We start from the raw sequence: 12,017 nt of genomic DNA, 5'->3' as shown, positions 1-12,017 counted from the left end.
TTTAACGTCTCCGTCCTAAGGAGTCCTCGATTCCCCTTGCTACCAGATAAATGCACAAATGTAACAAGAACCCAAGATTGGTAAAATGTGTCGGAAAATGAGGACAATCCCTTCAAAGGTAAAATGTGTTCAATTTGAGCACAGACCGTACTTATTAAATTATAGATTTAATATAAAGAAAAAGTTAGTGCTTTCTTCAAAAAGATTACAAAATGACACACTGTAAAAGGGTAACAGACTGTAAAATAAAATGGATAAACCAGACAGACCTACAATTTACCAATTGAGCTGTTTGAACAGGCACCTCAAATGTCTTGTAGTACGTGTTGCCCCAGGGGATCATAAGAAGGAAATGAGATCCACATAGACGCAGTGTTTCCCTGAGATGAATCTAAAACGTGTGTGTTCAGAACTGAGATGTTATATTCATTTTCAGTTGTGCTCTTGTGAGAGAACGCAGAGCCTGTGACAGGCCTGTAGGGCGAGTGCTGACAGTCATCTGTCACTGTCCCTTAGACAGTTTTATGTCCTGGGGTCTGGGAGAGGGGAATTATTTTATTTTGTCTTTAATCAGGAATGATAAAATATACGCTAACGCTCTCCCAGTATGTATCAGATTCCCTGTACCAGCGTCATCCTATTCCAGATAACCTCCCAGTCGCTCACGTATTAAATGTTGCAACCCCCTTATTCACCTTGAAGGCGAGGTGGATAATCCGCCATTCGTTCTAATGGTGCTTTTGTTTATTTCTACACAATCCCGACCGACGACAATCACCGCTCCCTGACTTTTACATTATAAGAGTTGTACAGAACAGCAATTCTTTGAAATGCCTGTAATTATTATCCATATGCTCATCCCTAGGTAACCCCTTGGAGTCTGGTTTTAAGCTATTTTTATGATGGCCCATCATCACACAGCTTCACCCACCGTAACACAGTTGGTTATAAAGCTGTTGTCCTGTGAGTTCTTGTGAGAACACAGCCTTTCCCTAAGTGCTTGATTACTTGTAACTGAAAGTCTTACAGAACCCCCCAAAAATTCACCCCTTCTGTGGTGAAGCACTGCAGTGCTCAAAAGGCATGCCAAGCAAAACGGTTAACCCCTTCTATGCTGGAGCATGGCAGTTGGCTTTTTTAACCTCTTGGTTGCCATACTTCATACAAAATGTAATATTTTCATGGCTGTCAAGACAATTACCATTCCTTGTATCACTTGTCATACAACCTGCAGGCTTATAACGCTTTGGCCAAAGGGTTTAACTAAATGACCCTTACTCATGAGAATAGTGTCATTGAGGTATTTAACTATGTTTTTTTGTCATATTGGATGTAGCACTGGGTATCTTTGTCTTTTGTTCTTCACTGTAATTGCCAGTTACCTTTCAGTGCGATGATTATGTACATAAAGATAGGATGGTTCTTGGTTCTTTTCACAAACATTCATTGTGTATGTACTTTTTCATGTATTATGAACAATAGAGTGACCACTTTTTATATAAAAAGTATTATCTTGGGTACTTTTTCCATCTTTTCCCCTTTAATTTAGATCTGTTTTATCAGACATGTTTGACACTATTGATTTAGATGGCAATGGTCTTTTGAGCCTGGAGGAATATAATTTCTTTGAGCTGAGAACCAGTGGTGAGAAGTGTGATGCCGATGCCTGGGAGGTTTGCAAAGGTGTGTTCTGTTTTATTTGTATTTGTATTTTATACAACTTGCTCAGAGTTGTCACTTTTGTATTAATGAAGTCACTTAATGCAGTTATTTAACAAAAAAAAGTGTGTTATTCAGAGATAATTTGGAACAGATTTAAATATGTCGCAGTATCTTCTTGGTAATACATGGTATATTGCAGGCTGTAAAAAGTCCACTAATTCTGAGCAAAACATTTGCATTTTTATGGTTTCTATTAAGAATGCATTAGAATTGAATTACTTTTCTTTTAACCTTTCAGCAAGATGTTGAAAAAAAGCTTTTGGTGTAAAGGCCACATGCTTATAACATTTATTATAATATGACCTTAATATCACCTGCTTCCTATGAAGCTAATAGTCAAACATCTATGGACAGCAACTTCATATTGAGGACAACATTTTATCATCTTTTGTTTGAATTACGTCAGTTTTTCCATCTTACCAATATTAGATGCAGGTATCGGTATAGACCAGTGTTTTTCAACAGGGGTTCCTGGGAGCCCTTGGGTTCTCCGGATATCTCTAAAGGGTTGCCTGCAAATTCCAGGTCATTCGAAAATTGTACCAAATACAGAAAAATGTACAATGCATCTGATCTCAGACGCGCTATTAGAGAGGGTTGGGGTTCCTTACAATGCATCTGATCTCGGACGCGCTATTAGAGAGTGTTGGGGTTCCTTACAATGCATCTGATCTCAGACGCGCTATTAGAGAGGGTTGGGGTCCTTACAATGCATCTGATCTCAGACGCGCTATTAGAGAGGGTTGGGGTCCTTACAATGCATCTGATCTCAGACGCGCTATTAGAGAGGGTTGGGGTTCCTTACAATGCATCTGATCTCAGACGCGCTATTAGAGAGGGTTGGGGTTCCTTACAATGCATCTGATCTCAGACGCGCTATTAGAGAGGGTTGGGGTTCCTTACAATGCATCTGATCTCGAACGCGCTATTAGAGAGGGTTGGGGCTGATTACAATGTATCTTATCTCTATAGACAATAGTGTTAAACAGGAAATATTTTGTCATATAAATATAAAAGGTACCTGACATGTCATTGTTGCATTTTCAAGAAAAGAACCGAAGACCGTACAAGTAAAAACACTTAATATGCATTATAAATAGTTGGACTGTGATGTATATTTCCGCTAAAAAATACACATCTTAGAATCACTGTTCAAGTTGGTTTGTGTAACTGAATTCTCACAAAGAATAAGAGGATTACATTCGGTAAGGAAACATCCCATAAAAATGCCCTGATCAATGCTTCAGGTCTACTACGTTATAATGATAACTGTTATTATGCAATAGGAAGATTTAGGCCACATTTTTTTTATTTATTATAATGTAGAAATAAATATTGTTTTTTTTTTGCATGCAAAGTGTCCTTTAATGCCTGTAAACAATGTATGAAGAGGAACATGAACTGATAAAACACCATTTCACACCTGAAGCAGGTTTTCTCCAGTGCACATGTGAGGATAGTATTTTGCACATGGCCTGGACAGAAAATTAGTGAGCCATTACTAATCACGATGGAACCTATTGTGAAACTCATTGTTTCTAAGAGTAAAAGCACTTTTTCATCTAATTTTATTTTCAATCAGGTTCCTTCTTAAAGCGGCAATCCAAGCGGATTTGTTTTTTTTTTTGCGAATTTTCTTTTAATATAGGATTTGAGAAAGGGGTCTCTGGAGCTGAGCCCCATTCATTTCAGCTCTGGGGACCCCCTGCTTCCGGAGATACCTCGTTAGGGGGTGCCGGTAGACTCTCGGTTAGTGTGGCGGCGTTTCTAAGATCCCTGCGGGCCGATACGGTAGGAAGCCGTGACGTTATCGGGTTCGGCTTCCCATGGGCCTTGTGACGCGGGAGCTTTAAACTTCGCTGAGATGCCGGCACCCCCTTTGGAGGTAAGTTCCCCGGAAAGCACAGGGGTCCCTGGAGCGGAAATTAATTGGGTTCAGCTCCGGACACCACCTGCTTTAATCCTATGTTTAAAAGTCTTACATTATTGCAATGCTAATTACCTGGATTCTAACACAACCTTGTTCTGTTAGTCTCCTCTAAAAATATGCAATTAGTTTGCCAGTCCAGTGATACATTAGAATGAAGCCCAGGGCAAAGAGGTTACGCTTTTTTATTAGAGTTAACACACTTGGGTACTAACTTTTTTTTATTGGAATAATAAAATGTGTAGATGTCCTTGGTGGAATGTACACCTGTGAACTTCAGCTTCTCCAGCACTAAATGTACAACCATTATTGCTAATAAGTGGAATTGATACTGTATAGTGCTGTTTCCTTTGGTAAAATTATCAGTTGGTACCATACCAACTATAAATGTAAACATTGTAATCACATCTCCTTCCGGTATATTATATGTATAATACTGTATATTTACATTTCAGGTGATCTATTGCATCTACTAGATTCAAATGTTATACCTTGCTAAGTGGTACTGGCAGCTATTTGTTCTACTCAACTTTTTGAAAATGATCCATGGAAAGGAAGTTGGGCACAAGCCAGTGAGTCAGGAAAGGCGATGCTTCCGTATGCCCATAGTATCCCCTGCCTGGCCGCCATCTTGGAGATGGGCAAATGTTCTTTTCTTAAAAAGAATGACAACAAAGAGCAATTTTGATTGAGTTGTAGGTCCCTCCCACAAGTCTTAAGGTTTACCCGTACAGTTTGAATACCTATGTAAGAATAAAAGAAGGGATTGTTACTTTATAGTAGAAATGTCAAACTCATATGATGGTCCTGATCAGATTTCATTGTTCTTTATTGAAGCCATACGTACCATAAATTATCAAGATACACCAGCCTCTCCCCACATGCACCCCATCTCACCAGCCTCTCCCCCACATGCTCCCCATCTCACCAGCCTCCCCCCACATGCTCCCCTCCTCACCTGTTTCTCCTTTAGATGCTGCTCTCATATCCTGCTCCTCCTCTACATGTTCCCCCCCTCTCTCCCACCCTTCCACTCCCTCCGTCATCTTTCTCCCTCACTTGTACTCCCTCACTCTCCCCATTTTCCCTCTCACACTCTCCCTCTTATACTCTCTCACTCCTCTCTCTCTCTCTCTTACACTCTCTCCTCTCTCTCTTACACTCTCTCCCCTCTGTCTCTCTTAGGCTACGCCCATACTGTGCGCGACCGCGTGCGGCGCAAGCAAAAGGCCGCACCTCAATCTGGCAGGCCATAGAGTGCGCTGCAGCGTTTCCAGCAGACAACAACATTTATTTTTGTCACGCGACGGCGGGGTCATGTGAGCGGTTCAACCAATGAGGCCGGACCAGCCTCGTGACGTCACGGCCACGCTGTCGTTGTGGATCTCAGTCCACAGAGCGCTCGGCCAACAGGCGCGCACGATGCCATGCGCTCCGTAGCGCGCGCCCACCAAATCCGAGGCCTTACACTCTCTCTCCTCTGTCTCTCAGGCCTCGGATATAGTGGGCGTGCACGTGCTGGAGCACATGGCGTTGCGCGCGCCTGTTGGCCGAGCCGTCTGTGGCCCGAGATCCACAGCGACGTGTAGGCGTGGTCGTGACATCACGAGGCTGGTTTACCCTCAGTGGCTGAACCACTCACATGACCCGACCGTCGCGCGACAAAAACAAATTCTGTTGTCTGCTGGAAACACTTTCACGCGGTCTCGCGCTCTATGACCTCCCTCATTGGGGTATGGTCTTTTGGTGGCGTGCGGCCCCGCTGTCTGCACTGCACCCACAGCTCTGATCCCCGGTCTACAGTGAGCTGCAGGGGGAAAGACGGGGTGGCGGAGGCGTGTCGCGCGGCCATGACATCACCCGGCAGGTTTGCCCTCATTGGCTGAACCGCCACGCTTGTCACCAGTATCGAGCTCAATTTTCCTTTCTTCAGGAAAAATTGTCCCCACAACGCGGCAGCCACCCCTTGTTGTGGGTCTGCCCCATTGAGGCGCTGCTCTTGTCCCTATGCAGCAGGCAGCGGGGACCTGGCCTTACACTCTCTTCCACACTCCCCTCTCTCTCTCCCCCTCCCCGCTCTCTCTCCCCCTCCCCGCTCTCTCTCCCCCTCCCCTCTCTCTCTCTCCCCCTCTCTCTCTCTCTCTCTCTCCCCCTCTCTCTCTCAGCCCCTCTCTCTCTCAACCCCTCTCTCTTTCTTACTCTCCCCTCTCTCTCTCTTACTCTCCCCCTCCCCTCTCTCTCTCCCTTACTCTCCCCCTCCCCTCTCCCTTACTCTCCCCCTCCCCTCTCTCTCTTACTCTCCCCCTCCCCCCTCTCTCTCTTACTCTCCCCCTCCCCTCTCTCTCTCTTACTCTCCCCCTCCCCTCTCTCTCTCCCCCTCCCCTCTCTCTCTTACTCTCCCCCTCTCTCTCTTACTCTCCCCCTCCCCTCTCTCTCTCTTACTCTCCCCTCTCTCTCTCTTACTCTCCCCCTCCCCTCTCTCTCTTACTCTCCCCCTCCCCTCTCTCTCTCTCTCTTACTCTCCCCCTCCCCTCTCTCTCCCCTCTCTTTTTTTTTTAAATAATAATTTCACAGGAATAAATGACATACCCTCACTAGTAGGGCCGGTACCATGTGTCACGTTGACCGCATCGCCGCTCACTCACGCCACCCATTACCTCACGGCAAGGACAGACGTGGCGCTACACAGCCCTTCCCTCACGCTGCTCTCCCAGCGCCTCCCACAACATCACCTCAATTCCCGGCAAGAACAGACGTGAGGGGCCACAGCACCACTTTTGACACCCTCCAGAAGCTGCCGTTCCAATGCGGCACTCCCGGTCACGACGGCTGTAGTCTGCGGGCTGGATGAAAGCGTTCAGCGGCCGTTTGTTTGAAACACCTGCTTCAGAGAAACGTGTGCATTCATACGATAATGTTATCATGGCTCAGCAGTGTAATGTACGAGGTTACATTGTCGCCAGTGAACATCTTATGGTTTTGTAGAACCTAGAACACTTGGAGGTTCTATTATTATTATTATGCACAAAGTGTGTTTATATTTTATTTATATTAACATGACATGCTCTTCTCTACAATAGAGAATTTTGAAACAAAGAAAAATGAATTAACAAGACAGGGATTCATGGATCTAAATCTTATGGAGGCTAATGATCGTGAAGGGGACCCCAGTGACCTCTGGGTGACTTTGCAATCAATGGGATACAACAAAGCACTAGAATTAACTGAGGTACTGCATTGATATTACATACATGTATGTATGTATATCTTTATTTATATATCACCATTAATGTACATAACGGTTCACAGCAGTAATACACGTGACAATCATATAAATAACAAATAATACACATAACACATAATGGCAAGAAGTGCTTCAGACATGAAAGGATTCACTGTCCCGAAGAGCTTACAATCTAATATATAAATATGAATCCCTGTTACAATAAGCAGTTGCTACACTGCTGCATTATGTTAGAAGAGATGCTGCACACTAAATGCACTGAATTGATAAACACTAGAACAAGTTGTCATATTTCAGTTCATTCTTAGAAATAGTGGATTCAAGGTTTGTCTAACTAAGCGTTGTGTAACAAAGGGGTGCTCCACTCCAATCCTCAAGACCCCCCAACCAGTCAGGTTTTGAGGATATCCCTGCTTCAGCACAGGTGGCTCAATCAGAGGCTCAGTCTTTGTCCGAGCCATTGATTGAGCCATCTGTGCTGAAGCAGGGATATGCTGATAACCTTACCTGCTGGGTATTGAGGATTGTCGTTGAGCACCCCTGGTCTAATGTACACCCACGTTTCTACTCCAAATTGGCATCCAATTATGCAGTCTTCTGAAAATTGTAATTGAACATGATATAAAATCAGGTTATTATATGATATTGTTATTGATTCTTGAGATCTGTTCTGTAACGTAATGCAGTCACATTCTTTCTCCTGTACAACAGGCGTGTCCTTTTGTTATTGATGTTCACGCTGAAAAATGCAAACCAAGAATTAAACCTGTAAACCTGGAGTCCAGCAACAGGGAGCTGCAGAGGGCTGTTTGTCAATCTGTTCTTCTCAAAGGCGAAGCGAAGGCTTTGGATAGTTATGAAGAAGTCATTATCCATACATACAAGAATGACACACGGATCAGTTCAGCTATTGAGAATAAGGTACCATACACTGCTACGTAGTCTTCCTAATTAACTTAGGGCAGCCAAACTAAAGGTTTTCTATCACCAGTCTGCATTAACAATTCAGCTTTCGTTGTACATTTTTTTTAAGTTACAATAGTGGTGTTGAAAGCAGAGACTGCCATCTTCAGCGTGCTCGGTTTGTGTACGGGTAACACTGCTTTAGAACAACATGTTAACATTGGAGTGCCGCTAACTCGCATATCATCATTATTATTATTATCTCGCTAAAATTGGGCACAATGTTGCAAAGTACAGAGATTTCCGTAGATTTGATTTAATGTGCATGAATGTATACTGTACCTGCACACAGTGTATATTCAATAAAAGACACACACGAAAGGGTCTTTTCCACCCTTGTGTTAAGGTTTAAAATGTTTTCTCTAGTATGGACAGATGGGGTAATAGATACCTGTAAATTGGAGTTTCCGTACTGTCGTTTGTGACATGCCCATCCCATGGCATTGAGAAAACATAGTGGCCCATGTTTACTAAGCAATGCTATGCTATACAACACCTTCCAGCTAGAAGAAACATTACTGCCCATTCACTATGGCAGGGGGGTTTCAACTCCAGTCCTCAAACCCCCCAACAGGTCAGGTTTTCAGGATATCCCTTCTTCAGCACAGGTGGGTCAATCAGTCCCTGTTTCAGCACAGTCTTTGACTGAGCCTCTTGTTGTGCCACCTGTGCCGAAGCTGGGATATCCTGAAAACCTGACCTGTTTGCGGGAGCTTGAGGACTGGAGTTGAGCAGCCCTGCACAAGGGTATAACTCTGGTTAATATATGTTGGACTGTTGTCAGATGGGATTATTTTAGGTAGATATAAATAGTTTTGTAAAAGCAAAACCTATATTGTTACTGATTTTTAGCACTCAAAATCCAAACACATTGGTGATGAAGTTGTGAAGATTGAGAATAACTACAAACATTGTGGCTTGCTTAATTTAATGTACTTAATGTGTGTGTCATTTTTCCCTGTGGCAGTCTGAGAATAAAGTGGTTGTGCAGCTCAACAACGAGCAAAGTAAAAACTGCATCAGTAGCCGTGGATTCAACATGTTTGCAGTGGAAGTGCCACCAAAAACAACAACGGTAACAAAACAAAAACCACTCCATTTCTCCTGCTTTACATCTCTATTATAGTATAGTATTCACTCAACTTGTAGCAAAGCAGACGGAACACAAGGCTCCGAGGAACAGAATGTTATTCACACAAATCCCTGATCACGTTTAGTAGTTAGACTAGAAGTCTCGCTAGTGAGGCTTCCCTTGCACTATTTGTTGTGTAGTGAATACATACAGAACTGTTTTCACCATTTGATTTCGGTGTAAGACTTTTTTTTTAAATATATATTGTATTGTTAGCCAAATTTGTACCAAATGACAAGTTAAGTTCATTGATATGGTGTCACACTCCTTTTCCTGCCTTTCAGTTTAAATAAACCCCCATCAGATTTAACAATATCACTTGCTTAAATATCAGACTTATCCTCTTACATACTGTACATGATCCAATAGCCTTAGAGGAAGCTGCATCAGAGACGGTATATTCAAACGACCTTAGTTCTAAACACTCTGAAAAGCCTATATAATACCAACAAACAATAATATTGACATTACAAATAATATATTTTAAGAATCCATATGTCCGTGCACTTTACTAACGTGGCTTTTTCTAATTACAGGTCTGTCAACATGTCCTGCCTTTGAATGAGCGACAAGATTGGATATATAATTGTGTGCAAAATGTCTTGCCTTAAATTTAAATGGCATGAAACTGGAGTTTTTGATTGCAGCTCCCAAAAAAAACAAATGAATGATTCTGGTTTTATTTGCATTTTTCTAATCAATTGTGGTTTTATTTGCATTTTTCTAATCAATTGATGTTTAGGATGAAGCATGATTTAAAATATCAGATTTATAGCCAAAGATTGCATTAATTAAAATCGTGCCAAAAGTCAACTGAAAGAAATATTTATCCAGTGGTGAACAATTATGGTTTTTTTTCTATACAGATTTTTGCGGCAGCCTAAATACAAAGCATTTTATAGAAACAACCTAAGGAAAAGAACATGTGAAGATTAAATGCATTGTATTTGTTGCTGTTGCCTTGATGAAAACCCTTATAGCTGGTATTACAATGTTGGAACTTAGGTTACAATGTTTGGATAGATTTGTATCAGACATACAGAGCTCATTTACTAAACCTCTCTAACTCAGGATTAGCACTGTGACATGTTAAACACAAACTGCATGGAACTATTCTTAGTTAACTCTCAACTGTATGCAAACGTATGCTCCTATGTAATATGCTGGGAAACTGTCTTGTACTTTATTGGAAAGATGTAAGCTTCATTCATTTTAATTGGATTTACATCTTCCCAAGCAAGGAGAAGATGGCTTTACAGCATATACAATAGAGCGCATAGTGACCCATTCATTTAATATGTTGGGTACACATTCATTTAGAATTTTTGATAATTGCAGTAATTTAAAAAAAAACATTTTATAACTTCAATTTTATTGGGTTTTATCACTCATACATTGTGTCACAAACCATTGTCATATGCATAAACATCAACCCAAAAGTTACCGATGAAAATGGACAAACGCGGGACAACATCGGGAGACGACACTATAACACGGGGCGCAGTTATTTTTTTTATATCCATTTGTAGGTATCAAATATTGTGCATAATTCTAAAAAATACATACCGGTACGTATAATATTATATATATAATATAATATATTATATATATAAGAGGTTACCAGGTGCTCCTAGGAGAACAGCCATTCGTCATCAGTGCAAGGTGAAAATGAAGCTATGGAAGCACTTCAAGTTATTCCAGTCTTTAGTTGTTGAATGAATACATAGTAAGTGACTAAGGTTTCCGACCCAACGGTGTTCCTCGGGGTTAGTGCCACTGACCTTGAGAAAGGCCATTGGGGTTGGTATGTTGGTCACTTACTATGCATTCAGTAAACTAAACAATAGAAGGATTTGGAGTACTCCGAGATCTTAATTTTCAGCTAAATATAAAAGCACATTTTTTTTATTTGCTAATTTTATGTATTTGCTAAATATTATGTACAACAAAAAAATAAATATAAATACCTTTTCCAAGATGGATCTCATTTCGCTCCCTAACATGGTTCTGCATTAATGTCATCTCACATCAAAAAATAGACCTGTCTGTTTCTGAATGCCCTGTACACACAACTAATCTTCAGAATGATTTGACGCCTGTTAAATCCAGTATATTTGCTTATGTACAGTATATTAGCAATGTGTATATTTCCATACTTTTTCCCATTCAGCAAGCACAGGTTCCGTTAGCACTTAAAAGGTTGCATACACATTTTATTTATTTAACCTTCTTGAGGAGTGCAGCCAGCAATCCTGTTGCTATATTTGTCATGAAGTGACCCCTGCCACTGTCTGACTTATCCAGCTGTAATGTTATACCAGACTGTAAATGTCAGCTGTGAAATAGGAACACGGCTAAGGCACTAATAGATGATACTGGCTTGTTAATTTCCACCACCTTATTACATAAAAGATAAGTCACAAATATCAGATACATTTGATTTAAAAAAAAAATAATTTCATAATCATTATTAGGTATTTGGCAACTTTTACAGAATAAGATTGATGTTCACTTTACACAAAACCAATCAAAAATATGCCCCACTTTAAAATGTCTTAAAACTGCTTACTAAATCAACTCTGTTCCCTGCATATATTGCCCTGCTAGTTACAAGCACAAAACTAGCACTTAACAAAAACAGCGTGTGTTGTATTGAGCTGTTTTTGTTGTGTTCACTTTTACATTTTCAGGCTGTAATTGGCAAAGTTAGTATTCTTTTCACAAATTATGAAACAGCCATTAAAAATGATAGAGAAACTGTTATAGTGGCGAGGGGCTTTCGTTTTGTTGCACTTTCAGTAAATGTTTTTGCATGGATTTCCTCTTTATAAAGAAGGAAAAAAGTCCTCACCATTGCCTTGTTGTTGGTAAAGGATGAAGCTGTCTTTTGGCATCAAACTACATTTCAAGTCTTTATTGTGTATGTGCAACCTCAAGTTACCCACTAACATGACAGGGAATATCAGATGTCTCCATGTAATAATTTTCACTATTATTAAAATTGGCAGGAAGAATAATGTGTATATAAA

The 12,017-nt window shown here is 41.1% G+C and overlaps 1 protein-coding gene across 5 annotated transcripts in view; it reads left to right on the top strand.

Moving 5' to 3' along the window:
* The window catches only part of EFCAB7 (EF-hand calcium binding domain 7), a 36,008-nt gene extending 25,044 nt beyond the window's left edge, over positions 1-10,964 (top strand). For all 5 annotated transcript variants that reach the window (XM_075615921.1, XM_075615919.1, XM_075615918.1 and 2 more), the window contains exons 10-14: positions 1,550-1,683; positions 6,730-6,878; positions 7,605-7,814; positions 8,824-8,931; positions 9,525-10,964. In XM_075615921.1, coding sequence (XP_075472036.1) covers positions 1,550-1,683; positions 6,730-6,878; positions 7,605-7,814; positions 8,824-8,931; positions 9,525-9,599 — 676 coding nt within the window. In that variant the 3' untranslated portion in view covers positions 9,600-10,964. The remainder of the gene's footprint in view (positions 1-1,549; positions 1,684-6,729; positions 6,879-7,604; positions 7,815-8,823; positions 8,932-9,524) is intronic.
* The last annotated feature ends 1,053 nt before the right edge of the window (positions 10,965-12,017 follow it).

The sequence above is a fragment of the Ascaphus truei genome, chromosome 10, assembly GCF_040206685.1.
Source record: "Ascaphus truei isolate aAscTru1 chromosome 10, aAscTru1.hap1, whole genome shotgun sequence".
Classification (NCBI taxonomy): domain Eukaryota; kingdom Metazoa; phylum Chordata; class Amphibia; order Anura; family Ascaphidae; genus Ascaphus; species Ascaphus truei.
This window is presented reverse-complemented; position numbering and strand designations above follow the sequence as displayed.